This window comes from Herpailurus yagouaroundi, unplaced genomic scaffold (genome assembly GCF_014898765.1).
Source record: "Herpailurus yagouaroundi ecotype Mexico unplaced genomic scaffold, PumYag 142, whole genome shotgun sequence".
Taxonomy (NCBI): domain Eukaryota; kingdom Metazoa; phylum Chordata; class Mammalia; order Carnivora; family Felidae; genus Herpailurus; species Herpailurus yagouaroundi.
In genome coordinates, this window is record NW_024412397.1 from 36,793,124 (window position 1) to 36,818,817 (window position 25,694).

The following is a 25,694-nucleotide window of genomic DNA, read 5'->3' on the forward strand; positions in this document are numbered from 1 at the left end:
AAAAAAAAAAACCCTGATCAACAGGAACACAACAAATATTATCTTTAGATATTTGGATTTTCTAGGCTACATTTATTTAGAAATTCGAGGACCAATTAAGACTGGACACAAAGAACTATTTCTCCATTTGGCTGTGCTCTTCACAAGCCTGAGGATTCAAAAAAATAGATCAACAGATTGGTAATTCTGTATTAGCAAAAGATAATAAAATTGAGAGAAAGCATCAATCCTCACCATCTTATCTATAGGGAGATCTATTTCAGATACTCAGTTAACTTCTGATCATTACATGATTATACAATAATTACTGCTATTACTTCTGAAAACTTAGAGCTGGAAATGCAGAATCTTAGGCATAACTATCAAAATAAAAAAGGAAATGTTACTGTATAAGTCTCTAACTGAAGTGAGGATATTTCCATCTGAATCATTTAAGCATTCATAAATGAAGGCCACACTAAAGAATGCTAAGACACCTTTGCTACTCCTTAATAATAAAGTCATTAATTACATTCTTCAAGTCTAAGGCAATTACTAACTGTAGTATGGCAAATGGATCTAGCTGAAGAGATTACGTCAGAATAGCCCTTCAAAGATCAGTAATGTAAAAGACTAAACAAAATAATGAACTCTCCCAAATAATAATAATTATGAGATTGATTTACTGAAAGTCTATTCTTCATTCAAGAACTACTGAAACTTCCCAAAGTAATTTTAAATGATGCTAGATTTAGTACTATTCATCCAGTGCAGAACTATCACCGAAAAAACTTTTTTAATTAAAGAGATGTAAATACATATATATATATATATATATATATACACATACATACATATATACACGTATATACATATATATATATACACACATATATATGTATGTGTATGTGTATATATGTATATATATATATGTGTATATATGTATATACGTGTATATATATGTATATTGTATTTCAGTCCGCTAAGCTTATTTGCCTGTGGGCATCAAAAACAAATGAATCCCTTAGTCTCAAGGGCAGCTTTCAAGCCCCAGTACACACTTGTTTGAATCATAGTGTTACTCACTATAAAGCAACAAAGCAGTTGCTCTCCAGGGTCCTAAGGCTCCACATCTGGAGCCTTCAACATGCCAAGGAAATAAAAACACTATCAAAATCAAACTGGGAAAGTAAAGCTTTTGTTTCATTATAAAATTGGTACACTACAGATACTAAAAGGATCTCAGACAATAATAAGGTAAAGAAATCCCTAAAAGCAAATATCATTAAAAAATAATACAAAATAATATTTTAAAAATTATTTTTCAAAGTGCATTAACGCCCAACCAGGGGAATAAAAATAAGGGAGAATGATTAGATAATGATATCTGAAAACATAATAATGTTTAGAAACACTACTCTTGTACAGATACACTGAAAGTCCTTTTCACCTTATACTTTATAGAATAAAGAATAAAATTAGCAAAGAACTAAGTACATGTTAAATACTGTCTAAATCTGCTTAGGCTGGAATGACAAAATATCACAAACTAAGTGGCTAAACAATAGAGCTTTACTTTCTCACAGTTTGAGAGCCTGGCAAGTCCAATAAGGCCCTGCAGGGTTTGGTTTTTGGTGACAGCTCTCTTCTTGGCCACCTTCTTGCTGTATCCTTATAAGGTGCAGGGTGGGGGTGAGGGGGCCAGAGAGAAAGAGAGAGATCTCTCCTCCTCTTCTTATAAGGCCATAGTCCTATTGGATTAGGCCTGACCCATATGACCTCATTTAACTTTACCTCCTAAAAACCCCATCTCCAGACACAGTCCCATTGATGGGGTTAGGACTTACATATATGAATGTTGAGGGACACAATTCTGTCCACAGCTAATACTAAAATATATACATACATAAACAAATGAACCTTGCTAAACCCAGAATAGAGGGCAAAGAGACTGAAAAGCACAATCTCATATCTCAATACCCCAAAGCATGTAAATTTAGCAACTGGATAAATTTATCAGAATTTAAGATTTGTTTCATTTTCTCAGAACTAAAAATCAGAAAAGGTACTATAAGATGGAAAGCAGGTCTTAATCGTTTGCTGGCACATTTGTTTTGACACATAAATATGCTCAAAATTCTCTTCCAGCCTTAAAACAAACTAAAAAACATTCCTTCAAATTTAGATACCCCTTTGGCTGGACAACATCTCCTTTTATTCACAACTTTCACTTTCTCACCCCTACTCAGACTTAAGTCTTAGACTTAAAGTCATTGTAAAGTGCCTGATTCCCATAAAATGCCATTGAAATGCTCCTGCATTCAATGACTTGTATAAAGACACAAAGGTATAAAGTAGCTGATCCAAGACTCTGATGTAAGCTTTCTTATTCAAAATCCAGTAGCACTGCAAGAACACCACAGTTGCTCAAAGAAGGATAAGATACACAAGTTAGGGCAGTTAGTACAGGTATGAATTCTTAAAGAATTCTAAAAGCCAAATACTATTAAAAAATTGTCAGAGAAAATGTCGTAAAGAGTTATTGAAGAAGAATCTGAGTAAAAGGAACAATGACACAGAAATAGAAATAACTGAAATAAAGAAAAAAAAAACCCAATGAGGCTTTCCTAATATTTGGACCACACAAGGAAGGATAAAAATGAAGGTCACATATATTATGTGATATCAGTACCTGAGTGTTTAAACGTTAAAATTAAGAGCGTCCCTTTGATACTTTGGGCCATAAGAAGCCATGGAAAGGGATTTGAAGGCAAGTGATGTAATAAAAATAGTCCTTAAGAAAGACTAGCCCAGCAGCAATGATGGGATGAAGTTAGGTAAAGGGCTGGAGAACAGAGACAGAGATGAAAGGATACTATAGAGTAATGGAGGAGGCACGCAATGAAGCATTCAAAACAACAGCAAAAAACAATGGATTCAGAATTTCAGAAGGAAATGATAAAGGCTTGGTGACTGAACAGAAAAACCAAGACACAAGAAAATCTCAGGAACATTCTACATGTCTGGATTTCTGGATAATTTTAGGTTAAGTACCAAAAAACAACAAAAAAAATTTAACCAACTTTGAAGAGCAAAGCACTGTAAAATGTATTACAAATTTTTGTAAAACTGCGCTTTAACTGCAAAGCAGGCTAGAAAAGCAAGGTTTATTGATATTTGTATCATTCATTGCTGCAGAAATGATTTGGTGTAAGGGAAAGCCACGGGATGTCAAAAGATTTCACTCATAACTGCAATGGGCTGTTTCAATTACCTCTCCAGACCAGTATCTTTACCTGTAAAATGAGAATAAGAGTATCTGCCTCACCTAACTGTGTTATTGTGAAGATTAAAAAGTATACAAGAAAGTGCTCTGTAAATAGGAAACCAATATATGAAAGTTAGAGGTCTTACTAAAAGAAGTACTAGAAGTACTAAAAAGTAACAAGGGATAAAAGTAATTTAATGTTATTGTTTCGATGCCTCAGGATCATCACTATGAATGTTAACTACTGCCCTGCACTTAATTTATGAAGGCCTTGCGATATATCGAGGTGGAAAGAGTTCTGGACTGATACGCATTTTCAGTTCTTAGGTGGTTTTTAATAGTTTTCCCGTGGAGTCCCCTGTCAGCTTAAAGATTCTCACTGTAGCTCCAAACCTTACTTCTAATTTTCTGCTTTTAATCTGCACTGGACTTATAAACTAGACACCAGATAATGAGTTTATTATTATCCACATGACAGCTCATACAAGAGAAGTGCATACAAAGGGGACCACAGCAGGTGAGGAGTACTTATTATTTTTATTCTTGGATGAGTTCCAGACAAGTAAAGTGTAAATACAACTCACTACCACAGAGTAGCTTAACACCTAAAGGCTTACTGGAATGAAATTTAAGTATATGGATAAAGTTTTATAATTTTTAAACATTCTGTAAACATTTATCCTCAATTCCTCTCTGTAGTCTGCATTAATATCCAAGTATTTTTAAGAGAACAAAATAATCTTTAAGAGCAGTTTAGGCAACAACAATGCTAGTAATAATCAGTTCTTTCCTTAAGCATGCTTATTTTTCTATAATACAAATAGAAAGAGTTATTTAATCTGTTTAACGACATTCCAGGGCAATATACAATAATAACGGTCCAAAACCTGTTAACTTTATACAGCATCAGGGAGAAAATAAAATGGCCTCAAGAAGCACAACTTCCACAGTATTAGAGATAATTATTAGATTAGTAAAATAATACTGTCTAGGAATTGTTAACTTGAATACACTGACTTTATCCAAGTACACAGAATATATTCTGTCATCAGAGAATTCAATTTGTAAACATAAAAAACAAAAACGCACAATTTATTGAAAACAGAAAGGCCAAGATTCACCAGAGCTGATAAGGTGTTTGGCAATGTACTTTAGCTGTATTTGTATATGACACTACCAAACACCAAAGCACCCCCTCCTCTGCTATAATCCTCATTCATTTTAAGGTTAGAATTTTTATCCTCCCAAAACCATTTCTAAGACTAGAGCATCTTCTGTCTTCTCTTATAATGGGCCAGAAAAGTCAATTAGAAAGGAGAAACTTATCTTTCTTTTGAAACATATTTCCTTTCTCATGAAACTTCTTTCTACTATCCTTCCCTACCCTCCCTACCCACCCAACAGCACTGCACCCAGATGTAGGATAGAGCTTCCTACAGTATGGTTCCTATCCTTGGCAAAATCCAACAGATCACCATGGCAGATCATGCTAGTCTGGCTCCTGTAGCGGAGATGTATAATTAAATAGGAAGCTTTGAATACCTCTCAAGTATTACCATTATTCAAACCAGCGATTTCTTTTTAAATAATTAGATAAAATTCTTATGAATTTTCTCCAATCTATTTTCAGCACACACATACTAAGACCCTTGGCTCATTCTAAAACATTCCTCAAAAAAGTTAAGATTAGTTATTTAAAAATCTTTTTTCCTACAGGGCGCCTGGGTGGCTCAGTCGGTTGGGCATCCAACTGCGACTCAGGTCGAGATCTCATGGTTTGTGGATTTGAGCTCTATGTCAGGCTCTGTGCTGACAGCTCAGAGCCTGGCGCCTGCTTGGGATTCTGTCTCCCTCTCTCTCTGCCCTTCCCCCCCACTCGCTTGCGCGCACGCGTGCTCTCTCTCTCTCTCTCTCAAAAATAAACATTAAAAAAAAAAGTTAAAAAAAATTACTTCTTCCTAGAGCAAGGTTTCTAAAATGATCACCCATGCAATAGGCTCAAGGATCTGAGCTATAAAGACCTCTAAAGACCTCTTCAATTTACTAAGTCCTAATCAGAGAGATAATGGTAACAGGTCAGGAAGAGAAAAAAATTTCTGTCTGGTTTCTGGGAGAGGAAAATCAAACCTGGTTTCCTCCCAATGAGGACCCGACGGGTCTAAGTGGTACAGAGACATTACATCTTTCACAGACATTAGAAGATAAAGGAGAGAACAAATCACTGTCACTCTGCTAACAGGCCTCGAAACAGCCTAGACACTTGCATAACCTGATGAAAGCCATCGGAACCCCAGTGAAGAAGGACAAAGAAATGAGAAAGCATTACTAGCTATCCACCTATTATAGAAGGAAACAGAGACTCAGAACTGAGTTCAGTAGCTTTCCCAAGGTCAGACAGCTAAGCAACACTAAAGCAGGATTTTGTCTCTAAAGCCACTGTGCTTTCTTCTCTATCACTTCCCTCGGTACACCAGTTAAAACAGCAAACGTCAGATTTGACTTTCCTTCTGTAAGCTTTTGATATCATCCTGACCTGAGACATATGTTCTGAAAATATAATTAGCTCAGATATTAATCAACTTTTCTAGTGCCTACATTCTCTATGTCTTATACTATTACGTGTTAACATGGGTCAGAACTATTCCTACTGGACATATTTCTCTCTAAATTTCAGATTTATCTCTCCCTTCATACCCATTTAGTGAGGCAGAAATCTACTAGGTTCATCAGGCTGCTTGACTTTGTAAATGGCATATTCATTTACACAGATAAGTTCTCAGGAAATAAGCTTTGTTCAAAGACTAAAAATTACAAAAATTTTTATGTTTTAGTAATAAATTCTCTATTTACTATAAGAGCAAATCCTTCAAAAGCCTGGTCCAAATGCAAACATGTAAAATATCTTTTCTCTTTTTCACTAAGGGTCTGTGTTCATATAATGCCATAAATCAAGTTATTAGAACTTTTAAGACAAAAACCCTATAAATTTAGAACACATTTTAAAATTCCAAAAATAAGAATTCATATAGTTCCTAACACAGAAACAGACTGCAAAATGATCTAAAATTATATGATTTCATGTATATGAAAGAGTCTGAATCATTCATGTATGATAGGTAAATGTATCTGTAGTTAAAATTATATTGTTTTAAGTTATAACCTTGTTTTATGTTTCTAAGTTTCATAGGGTTTTATGTACTGTAAAATTGTCCATATTAACCTTTGACAGGTTTATGCTAGTAAAGGAGATTTGGCACCTGAGCAATCTACTTGGAATAAAAACCATGGGTGTCGCTGTTTTTAAATCCTATCTTCCCAAGTTAGTCAGTCAGAGAAAGACAAAAATCATATGACTTCACTCATATGAGCACTTTAAGAGACAAAACAGATGAACATAAGGGAAGGGAAACAAAAATAATATAAAACCAGGGAGGGGGACAAAACAGAAGAGACTCATAAATATGGAGAACAAACTGAGGGTTACTGGAGGGGCTGTGGGAGGGGGGAGGGGCTAAATGGGTAAGGGGCACTAAGGAATCTACTCCTGAAATCATTGTTGCACCAAATGCTAACTAATTTGGATGTAAATTATAAAAAATAAAAAATAAAAAAATTTTAAAAACAAAGAGCATTAGTAAATAACATAAAACCTCAGGATATATGAAGGTCAAAACTTTCAAGGTCTTAAATTATCTCAACTTTTCATACTGAATTACCATGTATATGATGTTTCCTGTTATTCTTCCATCATTTTGTATTAAAACAAAACAAAACAAAACAAAACAAAACAATCATGTCTTCCTTTCTCCCTTCTTTGACAACTACAAATACCACCTTATCTTTTGGTGATTCAAAAAATCTTAAACCAATTATATTAACTAAACCATTTTGATTTTTGATAATGGTCTAACATTTGCTCCAATCTTCATTCACAATGATAATAAATGCTCAAGTCAAATCCTTTTTATAGATCCAACTATGACATCTGTCTAAGTCTTGGACTTATTTACATGCATTTTCCTTTCCTTTTTAGGTTATCAGACAGATCAGAGGTCAGCAAAAATTTTTTTTTAAGTTTACTTATTTATTTTGAGAGAAAGAGAGTGAGCAGGGGAGGGGCAGAGAAAGAGGGAGAGAAAGGGAATTCCTAGCAGTCTCTGCACTGACCCTGGGCTCAAACTCAGCAACCGCAAGATCATGACCTGGGCTGAAGTCAAGAGTCAGACACTCAACCGATTGAGCTACCCAGGTGCCCCAGCAAGCTTTTCTGTAGAGAACCAGAAATAAATATTTTAGGCTATGCGGGCCACAGGGTCTTCGTTGCACCCACCCAGCTTGCAGCTGGAGCCGTAAGAGCAGCCATACATAATACATAAATGAATGGGCAGGGCTGGATTTAGCTGGCACCTACTGGATTTGGCCCATGGCAGTAGTTAACTGACCCCTGAGCTAAGTCATGGGAAAAATAGGACAAATTGTGCTACTACAATCACCTGAGGTATCTTACTACTTAGGCTGACGAAAAAACAACACTCATAGCCATGCTGAGTTTAGACTTAAGCACTAAATCCATTAATCTTGATCCAAAGAGTGCTAAAATATAATAGTCCACCGAAATTAGATTTTACTTTTCAGAAAGCCACACATTTGGTTAAGCATATTACCAGATAAATGAGGCCCTAACTGAGGTCAGGCTTTCAAACCTTCTCACCTTGATTCCCTTTCTCACCTTATTTCCCCAACTCACCCCAATTCCACTGGACACAATACTGATTTTGTTGTTGTTGTTGTTCCAGGAAGGCCAAGGCATCATCATCTCCCCCCTACTATATATAAAGTGGTTTCTGTTTCCCTTATTCTGTGACCAGATAGAGCTGAAGGCTGACTTCATGCCCAATTCCCCTTCTCCCTTGCTGCCTTTCACTCTATAAACTGGACAGGTTACATGCTTACTTTCTCAGCCCTTCTCGCAGCTTAGCATGGCCGTATAATAAAGTTCAGGACAATAAATATCTCATGAAAGACTGCCAGTGGTGGGGGCGGGAGGGAGGGGAGGTGAGGGGGCACCAGGGGCAGTACCCTGAGAAAGATTTCACATTTTTTGAAAAAAGGAGCTGGAGTCACAACTGCCAGAACTCCTTCCTCCTCACTTTCTCCCTGCCTTAGAGCAACTCTGATTTCTGGAATTAGAGCAAACATTCTACAAGCTGACATTCTGCAACCATTAGAAGAAGCTAAGAGAACTGTAGAGACCCAGTGCTGAAAATTTTAAGCCACTGAAACAATGCCAGAAGCCACTTATCTCCAGAGTGGTTACATGGGAAAAAATAGACCCTGTAAAGTGCATTTTTGTTACAAATGAGAATATTCCTAATCTACCTTTTCTTGGAAGTCCTGAGTCACTACTCCTGGCAAGAAGTGAAGGACCCAAAGTGGCTGAGCACAGTTTGTTATAAATTCTGACCAAATGGCACTAACTTTAACCAGGGAGAGAAAAGTAGCAGGAGGAAAATCACAAAAGAGGGTCGAGCCTGAGTTGACAGCCTAGGTACAATAAAGCCAATGAAGGCAAAGAAAAGAGAAAAGCCAAGATGATTATGCAAATGCTAAAGAAACAGAAAATAAATAACTGGAAAAAGTATACCACTAGATTGTGGGGAAATAAACTTACAAATGCTCTACTCAGCAAATCAAATCTGAAAATTCTGATTAATTTCTAATGATGTATTCCCACTGTTAGAAGAACAGAAGTTAAGAACTCAGCTTTTACAGTTACATTTTTATGCTTTTCCCCCAGTGAATTAATTTATCTTCACACTTCTATTTCCCTGGTATTCACAAGGGTATAGTTACTGTCCATATATGATTATTTTTGACACTTGAAGAGTCTTTGAAATAATTATTAATGATCAAGTTACTGATGATATTGACAGGAAGGACACTGGTCCCTTCAAGTAGTCATATACTAGGTTAGCTGGCTGATCCATCAGCCTAGTTTTAGGGACAGTCACTTCTCTTATATGTCAACGCCACTGCAAAAACACCTAAAGATAAGTAATTCCACCCAGTCGAAAGAAACTTCAGAAATATGCTTATTTTAACTCACATATTCCCTAAAGTACAATTCTTAAGTTGAAAGTTATTTTAGTATCTTACAAATAATGCAGTATTTATATTACACACACACACACACACACACACACACACACACACACACACACCTCTCTCTAGTTCTAGACCCGATAGTCTTCTCCTCCATGAGAATTGTGGTGATGTTATGCTGTAGTGTAAACACCTATCAATTATAACACCTACAAATTACAATGGATTTTTTTATCATTATTTATTATTTTTATGATTTCAGAGTAGAATTCCTTAGGGCTGCCAAAGCGTTAGCTGGAAAGAATACCAAACACAAAGAGGTTTCAGGCTCAACTGCAGTAGTGGAACAGAATTTAGGAAAGTTCCAACACTACATTTTAAAGCCCAAACATCTTATTGTCTTTTTTAGTTGACAAATCTGTGCTCCGCAGTGTAACAGCAGCAGCAGAACAGCTGGGTGGCCGTATCAAGCACAAAGGAAGCAACAGCACATGCTGTTAAGTGTCATTTTGATTGCCTAAAAATGGCAGCCCATGCAGATTTATTCCCTGTTATAAATTAGAACAATTATTTCTCTGGAGTTTTACGTTTTCTTCATGAAAGAGTCAAACTCTCTGCACATTAAAAAAGAGGACTTTCAAAAAGGATATCTTCCCTTTCTTTGATGATCAGTTCATTCTGTTCCTCCAACTGCCTGATCTTCTTCTCAAATGATTCCTGCTCAGCTCGGAGTCGTTCTTCTGTCACTTCCTTTTCTTCACTTACTCTGAAAGAAATACAAAAATGGAAAGAAAATGCCTGTGAGGATGAGATAAAATATGTGCATATAGCTGTCATTTACCAAAACTAGATTTCTTCCAGAAGTGTGCTGATTTCTTCAGGGATACTCTTCAGGGATACTCTTCAGTATCTTCAGGGATACTCTTTGCTTTTTCTTTTTTGTTTTTTTAAATTAACCTTTCATGAGGCAATCGTGCATACCTTTGTAATAAAATATGAACATGATTTTTATATCAAAAATGTTCCCAGTCATCAGAAGTATCTTAAATGTGGAAAGTCCTAAATAGAAAATAGGCTCCCAGTTGCAACCAGGACAGAAAAATATTCAATTTTTAAAACACAGTTTCATTTCTTATCAAAACAGGCACAATCACTTTATTTTGATTCGGATCTTTTTAATATTTTTATATAAATCCTGTCAATGAAATAAACAATCTATATATCTCTTAAACACTTCATTAAATATACATAGGCAATTTTACTCTTTTCCTTGGAACTGATACCTTGCATTCCTCAGTAGCATATAAATAACTAGACTGGAATAAAAAGAGGGTATTAACTTAAAAAAAAGGTTTGCATTACAATTATTCTTAGTACAAAAAGAATTAAAAAGTGTTAAAAAAAAAAAACTGACCAAAAAAAATCTGTATCCTTAATGTTTAACTGAAAAGTATTCCAACTCAATCCTACCAGAAAGAGGTGATGGTTTCTGACAAGAGCAGAGGGAGGAAATCATTTAAAACCCCAATTAATCAGCAACAACATTAAAACTTATCTTAGTTTTTTTTTAATGTTTGTTTATTTTTGAGAGAGAGAGAGAGAGAGAGAGAGAGAGAGAGAGAGAGAGACAGAGTAGGAGTGGGGTAGGGGCAGAGGGAAAGAGAGAGACACAGAATCTGAAGTGGGCTCCAGGCTTTGAGCTGTCAGCACAGAGCTCGAGCACAGGGCTCGAACCCACAAACCTTGAGATCATGACCTGAGCAGAAGTTGGATGCTTAACCGACTGAGCCACCCAGGAACCGCCCCCACCCCCTTTTTAAAAAAATTTTTAAAAATGTTTATTTATTTTTGAGAGAGACACACACAGCAGGTGTGGGGGAGGGGCAGTGAAAACTTATCTTAAAACGACAGCCCTAATTTTCATGTTACTCTGTGCACAGAGATGTTAGCCCTGAGTTCTGCTACTGGTGCTTATTCCTCCAAAACATTTATCCTACAAGATCATACAGCAATATGTGTAAGTGAGATCCACAGGGATTCCTTTGGGCTCCTAAATTTACTTCCTTCTAGACCCCCGCTCTACTTGAAATCAATGAGATAACAGAATGAAAATTAGAATTTTGAATGTTTGAGTTGATTGCATCTCATCTTTGAATAATTTGTGTGAAAGTGCATGACACACAATAGTGTACAAAAAAATAGGTTTATTTCTTCTTCCTCATCATGACATTAAAATCATTTTCCCAACTCCTATTATTCATGCTCAGCATACTATTGGGCCCATGAATGGGATTCAGGCCCTTCCTTCTATGAGGGTAATCTCTAAAATTGATTACAAGTACAAGGAATCCAGACAACGAAACAAATATACACAAGATGACGATTTATCCTCTGGTCTCAGGTTAACTTGCCTCCATTGTTGCCATCCCTTTCCAGGGCCTTCCCCTTTGTTGTCGTCACTGTCAAGCACACTTGCACTATCTTTCACAGTAATCCCGCCACCTCTCAGTTTTTCTAGAATTGTCAAACATTTGAACCATTAACTATTCCTACCACCCAAATTTTCAATCTGTCAACCAGCTTCTGAAACATTTTTGTCAAAATACGGTTCCAAATCAGGTAAACTCCCAAGGTATAAAGTAGAAAATCATGTATACATGGAGACATTGGAAAACTGTGCTTATTTCTCTGAACATCATTATTCTTCCTCATAAAGAAAAAAAGCTAACTAGATCAGGCATTTTTTAAAATTCTCTTGAGCTAAAGTTCTATTATTTCCTTCGCTATACTCTAAATATCCTGATACTGTATATGTGTCCTTCATAAACATGGAGAGCACTTGTAAAGGAATAAGAAAGAAGTTCTCAAACATTTGGTCAAGGTACAAGGAATACAATACTATAATCTAGGCAAAAGTTATAGCCATAGGATGAGAGAAAGTAGATTAGGAGAAATATTAAAAAGTATGAACATGCAAAATTTGGCATAAGGATAGTGCAAAACATAAGAACTGATGAAACTGTAGGATTATGCATAAGATAAAGATGAGGGGCACCTGGCTGGCTCAGTTGGAAGAGCATGCAACTCTTGATCTCAGGATCATGAGTTTGAGCCCCACACTGGGTGTAGAGATTAAAAAATAAATAAACTTAAGAAAAAAAAGATGGATTAAGTGACGCTATATATTGTAAGGAGAGAACAAAAACTGTCAAGGTGAGAAAATATGTAGCAAAATCTCTCCCTATTTAGATTGGTAAAATCTTAAACAAGACCAAAGAGGAAAATTCATAAGTAGATAAGCAAATATTTATTTTTTTACTTATTAAAAATTTACTCAAAGCCTACTATAGAAAAAAAAAATAATCAAACTAACTTTAGCCAGTTACAGGGTACCCAAAAGAAACCTAACAATGGTTCTCTATCATTTCAAGACTATTCATAAAAGTCATACAAATATAAAGAACAGCCCAAAGATTTGTCTTTTCAGCAAGTAATGTACCAGAGTCATAAAAAAAATTTAAAAAAAAAAAAAAAAAAGGTAGAATGCCAAATTTACCTTAACATTAAACTAAACAAAGACATTATCTCTAGAGCCTGCCAGGTCAGAACATATAGGTATTTACCAACATTTACTTACTTCCTTTGTCAGATCTGAAGGAGATCCATGAAAAGTCTAAGGATCAGTAAGGGCAGAAATGCTTATACATATGTCTCATAATGCCAGAGTCCACAATAAGCTTTCCCCAAAACTTAAGGTACTCTATGCAGAAAAATCACTCTTCGAAATTTAGGAGTATGTTTGATAAAATGTGTTGCTATACTACTTAAACAGGGCTTTTTCATTTTAATCTTTTCTGTTTGCTGCTATGATAAGACTACTCTTTAGCAATTATTATGCTCTGGAAGACTATACACTTAAGCTGTGTTAAGCACAAAGGACAACACTTCTTCTCTAGGCCTATCTAAAGATATATACGGCTTCTTTGTGGCCTATTAACCTAGTTAATATGAGCACATATATTAATACAACCTTTAAATGCAGAGGAATTACCAATAAAACAGCCTCCAGATTTGACACCCACTCTGAAATCTGTCTTCTTGTTTAATTTATGTTCAATAATATTTCCCTTGAGGAATACATACAAGAAAATATCTGGTATCATGATCTACATTTTTCATCAAAGCATTCACAGACCACAAAGTAACATAAAAAGACCTAATCCTTTATCTCATGTGGAGTATAGCAATAAGTTAATTAAGAAAATGTGAATCTAAACATAGGGAAGGGAAATATTTGACTAATAGGATTAAAAAGTTACAACTGGACAAGAGAATAGTCCCAGTGTGGTTTGTTAATTATTAACAAGGAGGACAACAGTCTGTTCATGAAGAAATCACCATTTTTGGCATTTATTTAACACCTCAGAGTATTCCTTAAAAACTTCCACAAAATAGGGGCACCTGGGTGGCTCAGTTGGTTAAGAGTCCAACTTCAGCTCAGGTCGTGATCTCACTATTCCTGAGTTCCAGCCCCACATCAGGCTGTGCTGACAGCCAGAGCCTGGAGCCTGTTTTGGCTTCTATGTCTCCCTCTCTCTCCCTCTCTCTCTGCCCCTCCCCTGTTCACACTCTATCTCTCTCTCTCACAAATAAACATTAAAAAAAATTTTTTAAACCTCCATAAAATGTACTCTTATCTATCAATAGAAAATAATTTACATCCTTAGATAATGAAGGATATTCATTATCCTTCATATTCTTCACGGTTGAACTGAAAATTGTGCCAAAAGTACTTAATTTCTTCGAAGTCTTACATTTCAGCTTAAACATCGCTGCATATTTTGTATTTTCCCATATAAAACAATATTTTCTGTTTTAATATAAAACGTTTTCCCACACTCATCTATTCTTCATTTTCTAAAAGCTGATTTTTTAGTAAAAGATTTATTTTATGGTTTTGCATAACCTTGGTGTTCTTCCGTATTCTCCAGGAATGGGTACTTTTACACTAATGTGAAAGACAAGGTCAAGGCAGCAAAGCTTCTATTTTAAAGAGAATTACAGCTCATCGAATGGTCAACCAGATAAATTTCTTGCCCTGTTTAATGTCTTGTGTTTGGAAGCTGGGGATGTGGGTTCTAATTTATAAATTCTGTATATCAACCTGGTAAGCTTTAGAGAAGGAAAGAACAGATTTCATAGGACATCTGGCAAACAGAAAGAGACATACTGTTTTCAAACTGAAGTAAACACAAAGTGGGGAAAAAAGCTATCATCATTAAAAATATTTCAGTGCAATTACCTTAAGGCCATCTTTACAAATTTTAACATTTGGCTGTTATTTTATTTTTTTATTTATTAAAGTAATTTTTAAATGTTTACTTTTGAGAGGGGTGGGTGAGGAGGGGTTGAGAGAGAGGAGGATAGAAGATCCGAAGCAGGCTCCGCACTGTCAGTGCAGAGCTTGATGTGGGGCTCAAACTCATGAACCATGAGATCATGGCCTGAGCGGAAAGTGGACACTTAACCGACTGAGCCACTCAGGTACGTTGGCTGTTATTTTAAATGTACCGTCTGAAGGAACACAGGTGCTTTAAGAAATCAGAGACATACCAAGCTATGTCAAAAGGGCTCTGAGAACAACAGAGTAATATCAAATGAACACAGATGCACAAATCCTCAACAAAATGCTAGCAAACAGAATCCAGAAACATAACAAAAAGATTATACATCGTGGCCAAATGGGATTGATCCCAGGAATTAAAAGTTGGTTTAACACTCAAATATCAATTAATTTAATACACCATATCAATACATTAAACAAAACCCACATGATTATCTAAGTAGATGTGGAAAAGTGCTCGAAAAAATCCAACCATGATTCATGATTAAAAAATAATAACTCGAAAAACAAAAAGACAAGGGAACTTCCTCAACCTAAAAATATACTATTTATGAAAAGCCCACATCAAATATACCATATCTAATTGGAAAAGACTGAATGCTTTCCCTCTATGATCATGAATAAGACAAAGATGTCTGGTCTCGCCACTTCAGTTCATGTTGTACTAGAGATTATAGCTAGGGAAATTAATTAGGAAAAAAGAAATAAAAAGCATCTAGATCCTAAAAGTAGTAAAACCATCTCTATTGCACATGACATGCCTCTAGATATAGAAAATCTAAGAAGTCCACTAAAACACTACAAAAATTAATGAAGGAGTTCAGCAGGGTTACAGGATACATGATCAATGTACAAAAATCAAATATATGTTTATATACTAGAAGTAAGTAACTCCCAAAAGAAATCAAGGAAACAATTCCGACTACATTTGCGTCAAGAAAAATCAAGTATAAAGGAATAAATTCAGCAGGATTTTTCAACACTTGTTCACTGAAAACTAAAAAACATTATTAAAATAAATTAAAGACCTAAATAAATGGAAAGGCATTCCATGTTCATGACTGGAAGACAATATTGTTATAACGGATTACCCTTCAGATTCAACTCAATCTTTTTCAAAATCTCGGCTGGCTTACTTGCAAAAATTGACAAGCTGACCCAACTACAGAAGTCATCTGGAAATGAAAGGGACCCAGAATATCTAAAATATTCCTGAAAAAGGAGAAAAACATGGAGAACCCATACTTTCCAATTTTAAAACTTAGTACAAACCTATAGTAATCATGACAGTGTAGTACTTGCATGAAGATGGACGTAGAGAACAATGGAATATAAATAAATATTCACCTTCAATATGGTACCTTGATTTTTCAACCAGGATACCAACAAAATCGAAGAGAAAGAATAGTCTTTTCAACAAATGGCGCTGGTACAACTTCCTATCCACACGCAAAAGAATAAAATTGGGCCCTTACCTCATGCCACATAAAAAAATTAACACTTCCTGAATCAAAGACTAAAATGTAAGAGCTAAAACTATAAACTCCTGGAAGAAAAAAAATGTATACATCTTTGTGATCTTGGATTAGGCAATGGCTTCTAAGATATGTAGGACATCAAAAAACAATCTACAAAAGAAAAACAGACTTCATCAAAATTAAAAACTTTTGTGTTTCAAATGACCCCATCAAAAAAGTGAAAAACAATGCACAGAATGGATAAAAATTTTCAAAATAATATATCTGATAAGGGACTTGAATACAGTATATAAAAAACTCCAAAAACTCAACACTAAAAAAAACCCCAATTTATTTTGAAAAAAACTTTTAATGTTTATTTATTTTTCAGAGAGAGACAGAGCATGAGTGGGGGAGGAGGAGAGAGAGAGACGGAGACACAGAATCCAAAGCAGGTTCCAGGCTCTGAGCTGTCAGCACAGAGCCTGACACAGGGCTCGAACCCACGAACCATGATATCATAACCTGAGCTGAAGTCAGATGCTTAACTGACTGAGCCATCCATGCACCCCAAAAGACAACCCAATTTAAAGCATCTGAATAGACACTGCTTCAAAGAAGAAACACAAACAGCCAAAAAGGACATGAAAAGTTGTTCAACATCATTAGCCGTTAGGTAAATGCAAGTCAAAACAATTAGACAGCACTTCAAAACCACTACGAAAACATAATTGAAAAGACAGATAATAACAAATGTTGACAAAGCTGTGGAGAAACTGGAACCCTCATAGATTGCAGGTAGGAATGTAAAATGATGCAGCCACTTTGGAAAGTAGTCTGGTAGCTCCTCAAAAAGTTAAACATAAGAGTTACCATATGACTCAGCAATTCCGCTCCTAATACACCCAAGAGAAATGAAAATACATGTTCACATAAAACTTTTATACAAATGTTTATAGCTATTATTCATAAGAGCCAGAAAATAGAAACAACCCAAATGTCTACATCAAGTGATAAATGGGTCAGCTAAATAATAAAAATGCATATTGTTTTTAAAACGCTAAGAATAAAACACATTTTCCAAGGAACAAAGCATAAAAGATAGTATAATTATATAATGCCTAAAATGGTGGGATATCTGATCATTTATATTCATGTTTAAATGTGCACCTCAAAAAAGTTAGCATTCTAATAGTCATTTGTTACTTTTTTTTTTAATGTTTATTCATTTATTTTGAGAGAACACTCGCGGGCGCACACACACACACACACACACACACACACACACACACGTGCACATACACACGTGAGCTAGGGAGGGGCAGAGAGAAGGAGAGAATCCCAAGCAGGCCCTGCACTGTCAGCGCAGAGCCCAAATGGGGGCCTATCTCACAAACCATGAGACCATGACCTGAGCTGAAATCAAGAGACAGCTTAACCAACAGCTACCCAGGCCCACCACTCACTAGTCACTTCTTTTTAGTTCAAGTATATATTCATTTCATGAAGTAGCTCTAATCTTAATACTAAAATCTGGCAAAGACATAGAAAACAAAAATTAGGGTCCAATCTATCTAATAAATATAGCTGAAAAAAAAAACCCAAAACAATTATTAGCAAAGCAAATCCAAAGATCCAGAAAGATAATACATCCAAGTAGAGTTTATCCCAGGAAAGCAAGACTTCTGTAAGAGTTGAAAATTGATGTAATTCACCATGTTAAGAGAATAAAGGAGAAATCTTAAATGCTCATCTATAAATGCAGGGAAGCACTTGTCAAAATTCAACCTATTCACAATAAAAACCTCTACAATCTAGGGACTGATGGAATTTCTTCAATCTAATAAAGAGCATCTATAAAAACCTATAGTTATTATAGCTATAAGGATGGAAAAAAGAACGCTATCCCTAACCTTGTACTTAAAACATGAATGTCAGCTATTACTCCTTCTATTTAATACTGACTGGAGCTCTTAGCCAGTCCAATAAGGTAAGAAAAGAAAGTAAAATGCAAAGAAAGAAGGAAGTAAATTTTTATGTGCAGATAATATGTATGTATGTATGTATGTATGTATGTATGTGTGTATGTAGAAAATATTAAGGAATCTATGGAAAATATATTAGCACAAGTAAATTTAGAAAAATCATAATGTTATTATGGTAGCTAGCCTGTAAAATGGGTCCCAGTGATCCCATCTCCTGGTATTCATATCCTTGTTTAATCCCTTCCCCTTGAATGGACCTAGTGACTCTCAAAACTGACTGGATGTCACTTCTGAGATTAGATTACAAAAGATAGGGACTTCTGTCTTGATTACTCTTGCTCACTCTGGTAGAAGCCAGTTGCCTAGTCGTAAACTACCACATGGAGAAGCCTTTGAAACAAGGAATGGAGGGAGGCCTTCGGCCAACAGCCAGTAAGGAACTGAAAAAAGCAGCGTCAGAAAGATATTACTGGAAATTGAAGAAAGGGGAAGCATTGCATATGGTAGCAGGGAGTGTACCGACATTTTTAGTAATGTGGAAAGTAGGAAATGGGCCTAATGAAGTGGGCCACAAAAATATCCAAGGAGATTTCCAAGTGTTGAAGGTGCTGCCTAGTTTCTTCCTGGTGCTTGTGGTGAATTGGGAGGAGAAAAGATAAATTCAAGGCAAGACAATATTAAACCAAAATGAATCAGGATTTCTCAACCTTTCCAAATACCAAACACGATAAAAGTAAGACATGTATTCAAAATAAATTTCAAATCCAAGACACTACCTGGAAAAACAAGCTGTAGAGATAAAGTCAGGGGTGTAACTTGTTAAGACCTTAGAAAGATCAAAATTGATGCAAGAGAGTCATACAAAAGGCACTGTGAAAAGATTAAGACTGGGCCTCGCCAATCCTCTCAAACAATAGGGTCTCTATTTAAAAAAAAAGAAAGAAAGAAAGAAGATCTCTAGTATTTTAAATGGCTAATATTTTGTGATAATGTTAGGCAGCCATAGATAATACAGATTTTAACATATTAATCAGTTATTTTAAATTCCTCATCAGATCATTCCAACTGCATCTGCTTCTGTTGCTTTGCCTCTTTTCACATTTTCCCTGGTCTTTTCAAATGCTCAGAATTTTATTGACATCTGGATATCTTGGAGAGGTCAGTAAAGACTGAGGCAAATAATTTCTATACTTGAAAATGGGCAGACCTTCCCTTTGGTTAGGTTTTCAGTGCAGGAATTGTTTATTTAATCAGAAGTTAGGCAGTTTTGAGGTTTACTGTTGCAGTGGCTACCCTCCAAGCAGCAGAGGCTTCAAATTCCCCTAGGTATAACTTCTTTTCACGTGGACCAGATGTTTTTCTCAGTGTCTGCTGTACCCTCGGCTCTGTGTCTTCCATCGTAGGGGGTTTGTGTTTTGTGAGTTTCTTTCTCATCACTATTCAACTGTTACTTTTACTAGACACTGGTTAGCCTGTTGGTGGTGGGGATCTGGGTTGGGGTAGAGTTCTCCGTTATTCTAATTAGAGCTGTGCTAATCGGAATGTTAGCCGGTTTAAAAGTGTTCCTCTCTTGGGGCGCCTGGGTGGCGCAGTCGGTTGAGCGTCCGAGTTCAGCCAGGTCACGATCTCACGGTCCGTGAGTTCAAGCCCCGCGTCAGGCTCTGGGCTGATGGCTCAGAGCCTGGAGCCTGTTTCCGATTCTGTGTCTCCCTCTCTCTCTGCCCCTCCCCCGTTCATGCTCTGTCTCTCTCTGTCCCAAAAATAAATGTTGAAAAAAAAAATTAAAAAAAAAAAAGTGTTCCTCTCTCTCCTCTATATTGTAGTTCTGAAACTGCAATTCTGAGATGTAACCCTGTAATCCCCTGAGGTTATTTTCCCCCACCCCCAGCTTCAGTGGTTTCTACCAGTGCCCTAAGGACTACAGTTTATGGTACTCCCCCTTTCTGACCTTATGGGTTTTGCTACATAGGAGAGATACAAAAGCAGGACCTAGGACACATTTGTGTCCTTTCCATAGCAACCGTTGTTCCCCTCTCCCAGGCCTACACCAAGAGAAATGCTTTATCAGGGCTCTCATCAAGTAGGGCTTATGGAGAAAACGTCTGCAAGACAGTTCAAGCTCCATCTATATTTGATGCTCCAGAGGGCTCCCCACTCTCTCCTGCCCACATTTGCTCTCCATCAATTTGTTACCTATTGCAGCTGAAATGTCCTTACCCACTGCCAGCTGTGCCTGTCCCAGGTAAGCTAGTGCTCACACTTCATCTTTCCCTGTACGCACATGTCTCTCTTGAGATTTCAGGTTATGGTTGCTTTGCAAATTGAGCTCTTTGATTGTTTCAAGAAATGTCCTGAGTTTGTTTCACATTGGTTTCACCTTTCTTGCTTTCTTTCCTTGCCTCTTCTTTTTTTTCTTTTATAATATAAGGTTAGGAGCAACATCCTCTACAGTCACTTAGACCTACCTACATAATCATTTATATGTACTTACATATTTATTTCATTTTGCTTTTATTAAAATAATTCAACAGGAGGCAATTAGACTGAGGTGGCTTTAATGCCTTACCGGCCTAAGTAAGCAAACCAAAACTTACACCTATAATACCTCAAGGTTAAGAAATCAAAACCTAAGAACAATCCGTCTGGAACAGCCACCTAGCCATTCCCAAATAAGGCAATGGCTTATCTTAACGCCTGGCAAATACTTTCCCTGACTGCTTCCACCTGTTCTCTATAAAAGTCTCTCCCCTAGCTCCTATTGGTGGAGGGTTCCTAATACTTCTGGTTCTAGGCTGCCTGATTTGAATTGATTTTTGCTAAAACTGAGTCTTAAAAATGTAGTATGCCTCAGTTTATTTTTTAATGCTCTTATTTTACTAACATGCCCTCCCAATTTTCAAAGATGGAAAAACTTTAACAACATAAATGACCACAGTATTAAATGATAACCCACAGAACTACTATAATATTTATTAATGTTAAAAGATAAACTGATGCATATAACATTATGCCATGCATAAGGGGAAAGAATGCTATAGAAAAATTAACCTCTTTTAGGAAGCAGTATCTGGCCAGAAGAACCATTAAAAAGACTGTCGAGTGTATGCTAGTCACTTAAAAAAACATTCTTTGAATTGTAGAGTTCAGAATAGACAATGTGAAAATGAATTTTGGCATACTAACTGTTCTGCAGGGTCACGATACACTGACGTTCAAAGACTGCCTTTCTACCTAAAGTGAAAAGTTCCTTATCTCGTCTTGAAACATTATACCATCCAACATAAATACTATTTATGCGAAAAAAAAAAAAAATTCACAGAGGCTTCATACAGGAAAGCATAAAAGCCCCTGAAAAATTAAAGTCTAATTTTCTTATTATACTGCAATGTACATTTAATTACGACCAAAAAATTATGATTAGTTTCAAAAAATAAAAGACCAGAATAAATAGAAAATAATAATGATCTACTCATTTTACAATGGGAAACTAATGGCGCTACACTTTCTATTTTTCTTCTAAGAAATGGCAAGTAGAAATAGCAAACTGTCCTCTGGGAAAAATCAAAGTATCTGAGCTTAAAAAAGAACCCTGTCCTCAAATGAGTTAGTGCACAAGTATGCACTGGGGAACCATGCATTATTCGACACTGTAGGCATAGGACATGAAATAGAGGGGGGTTTTTTAGGCTTCTTAGAACATGGCTCATATACATCAAAAACTGCAATTGTAGCCAAGATTATTTTTAAACTTTTTTTTCCTTTAAAGACTATGGGACAGTGTACTTTCTGCATTAGTCTATGGTACCCCTCCCCATCTTAAAAAGTTTCAATAAAAAAATGCATATCCATATATAAAGAACTGTCACCATCTTTCAGCAGAAACTACAATATTTTGCAAAGCCATTCATTTTTCAAGTCCCCATAAAATGACACTCCTTTTCCCATCTATGCAAACAATTCATTAATTCTACTGTAAAAGACTTTCTGAGGTCACTTAATTCAGCAATCTTGAACCAAAAAAATTCTCTCTTATCCTAATACCTCCTAGAAAGATCAATCAATATTCCACTTATCCTTCTGCAAATGTAAATCAATGCCGGACACCTCAGGGAAACCCCTTCATTTACTTGAAACCCATATATCAAGTCATGTCTTACACTCTCCTCCACAAACTAAATAATTCATAACACTCCTAATTTATCTCTGTGGTATCTATTTTCCAATAGCTTGTAAATTTGGATTTGTATTTTTATTCTATTCTTTTATCAGTGTACTTAACACAAGTGAAAAAGTTCCCTGTGCATATACAGATTATTAAGGACACATCTAAAGATTATTAAAAACTTACACCAGTCTTTTCTCTTTTTTAATCTACTTGTTTCCTTGCCAAATAGCACAATATTGCTTGCTCATGTTCAGGTTAAATTTAACTATGAACCATGTATTTTTCTTTATGTACTGGGCCTAACCAGTGAGTCTGTCTCTAAAATGAATTTCTAATTTATTTTTATCCTTAGACATATAATAACCTGTACTTGTCACTACTGTCTTTTATCCTGTTTGAATGAATCCATTTTTCAACCTATTATGCCAACTCTGAATTTTATTTATATCTTCTATTAACATTTATTCTTGTTTAAAAATATCAATAAATCTTATAGGCATCTTTTTGATTCTTTCATCCATAGCACCAACAAAGATATTGACTATAAAGGACCTCACAGCTAGATTTTTAATGGATCCCTCCAAGATATAGATAAGTCAGTCTTGGAATTTAAACACATAGGGTTTTCCACTAACATTTTTAAAGTTGAGGCCATGTGTTTATTAAAAAAAAAAAAAAAAAAAAAAAGCCTATGCTTTTTAAAGGGTGCTTTTCACCTCAAAGGCACCATTTTAAAGAAGCTACAGTATCATTTTACCTTTATATTTTATGTCACCTTGTAATTGAAAAACATGCTATTTGTTTTGTATATTGTGCTGAGAGCTAGTGAACATGATTTTGAAAATATGCTGTTAATGATCAGTTTGAGGTGCTAAAACACTCTCAGTGACTTCTCCCCTAAGTTAATGTTAATAGATCTGCGTAATATCTGAAATTCTTTAAATATGCTATACTTAAATAGATCATAGGACTACATAAGGTTTTCCAAATCTTATGACACTTTCTGCATTTGGTTTGACCTTTATCACAACTGAAGCAATCTTCATTCTTTATACCTAATTTTTACTGGAAAACCTTGAATGAAAACAACTTTTAAAACTTCAGCCTCCTAATAATCCCCTATTAATAGTCTTTAAATCATTTTCTATTTATTCAAAAGTCTCTTAGTTAAAAAAGCCATGTACCAGAGAAGGTACATAGGACAGAAAAGAAACAGATGTCTTACCTTATATGACATGATTTGGAAAGCAAAGTATACAACAAATTTAAAACAGTGTGTTTATTTATGAACAAGGAAATATATCTAACTATCCTTTACTCAAAGAGAAAACTTTTTTCTCTTCTCAAATGAAAGTTGAGCTTTAATTTTCCCTTTTTCTTCTTCATTTTCCACTTTCCTTCTTCTTCCTGAACAATTAATTGACGTGGGGCAGAGTCAGAATCAGAGTGAGATCCGGAGGACACAAGGACACACTGTGCACAAGGAGAACACACTGTGCACAAGGTCTGCCCAGTAGGATGTCAGTGGCCAAGCAGATTGAGAAGGGCGTCAACACATGACAGGTAGTCCAGCATGGGTGTTATAGCCTCAGTGAAATGAGAAGAGCATCTATGTGGAAGAGCTGCCAGGCATGGGTATAAGCATTTGAAGTGGGTATCCTTGTAAGACGGTAGGAAGGACCCCCATGGAGATTCAGAGCCCAAGTGTGGTGAGGAAGGATCTATGCAAGGCTTGAGAGTAGGTGTTAGTATAGAATAGCCCACAAAGAGTGAAGAGAACACACAAAAACGGTTAACTTTTAGTAGATTATCAGGGTCCAAGGAAGATGAGGAAGACATACACTTATAGTATCAGAGCTCAGGCAGAACGAGAAGGGTTACCCTCAAGAAGGGGCAAGCTGGTAGAATGTCAGAGCCTGAGGGTGGGTGAGGAGGGTATCTACACAAGGGAGAAGACCAACATGGAGGTCAGAGCCAGAGAAGGGTTAGAAGAACACAACTGCAAAGGGGGAGCCTGGTGTGGGTGTCAAGGCCTAAGCAGATGAAACAGGATATCCAAATAGTGGGGACAGCCCAACATGAAGACTCAGAACCAGAATGGAGTGAGGAGGGCATTAAGGCAGAGTTTGGCCCAGACTGGTGTGCTAAAATATAAGCAGGGAGAAGAGGGCATCCATGAGAGGGGGACTGGTGAACTAGAATGGGGAGTAAGAGCTCAAGCAGGATAAAGAAGGCTTCTGTGCAGAATGAGTAGCAGCAGAGGCGGAGGATTAGTTACATGGAGGTAATTAAACAACAACAAAAAATTAAACATATTAAATATGAAATCAGATTGCCCAATGTCAGCTAGGAAAGTTATAATAACATTTTCTCAAGCACTCACAAACATTTATGAATATCAACCATACCTTGGGTCATGAAATAATTTTTTTTTCTAATTGAAAATTCTGGCCAGAATAGGACCAAACTAGAAATCAATAATAGAAAGATAAGAGGAAAATCTCCACTTGGAACACTTGGAAATTATAAAATCCTGTTCTAAATAAAGCCATGGGTCAAAAAGGAAGTCTCAAAGGTAATTTTTAAAATATATACATACTGAATGCAAATGAAAACAAAATCTATGTAGAATGCATATTCTGTAATGAGAGGGAAGATTATAGAACTACATGCTGACAGTAAAAGAGGAATGGTCTCTATATTCCTATGTTTATAGTTTAAGAACCTAAAAAAAGAACAAAATAGATCCAAAGCAACAAGAGAGAAGGAAATAAGAGCAAAATCAATAAAATTGAAAACACGAAAAATAGATAAACTCAATGAAACATAATGCTGATTATCTAGACAAATATCAGTAAAACTGATAAAGCTGGCCTGACCGACTAAAAGAGAAGTTACAAATCAGCACTATCACAAGTGAAGCACTATGCAGTCATTAAAAGGATAATAGAATAGAATACTACAAACAACTTTATGTTCATAAATTTGGCAACTCCAAAGAAATGGAACAATTCTGGAAAACTACAAGCCCCTAAAACTCAACTAAGATGAAACAGACAACCTAAATAATCTTGTAACCATTAAAGAAATTAAATTTGTAATTAAAAAACTCTTTAAAACTACACCTCCAAGCCTGGAAAGTTTCAATGGAGAATTCAATCAAATATTTAAAGAATAATTAACACCAATTTTATAGTTTCTTCTGGAAAACAGAAAGGGAGAGAATACTTAACTCATTTTATAAGGATAGTGTTACCATGATACTAAAGCCAGACTATGCCAGTAAAAAAGAAAGAAAGAAAGAAAGAAAGAAAGAAAGAAAGAAAGAAAGAAA

General features: G+C 35.9%; 1 protein-coding gene across 11 annotated transcripts in view; it reads right to left on the minus strand.

Annotated features, from left to right (window-relative positions):
• Positions 1-25,694, minus strand: part of KIAA1328 (KIAA1328 ortholog) — a 350,349-nt gene that overhangs the window by 295,299 nt on the left and 29,356 nt on the right. For all 11 annotated transcript variants that reach the window (XM_040479015.1, XM_040479016.1, XM_040479014.1 and 8 more), the window contains one exon: positions 10,000-10,115. In XM_040479015.1, the coding sequence (XP_040334949.1) occupies positions 10,000-10,115 (116 nt within the window). The remainder of the gene's footprint in view (positions 1-9,999; positions 10,116-25,694) is intronic.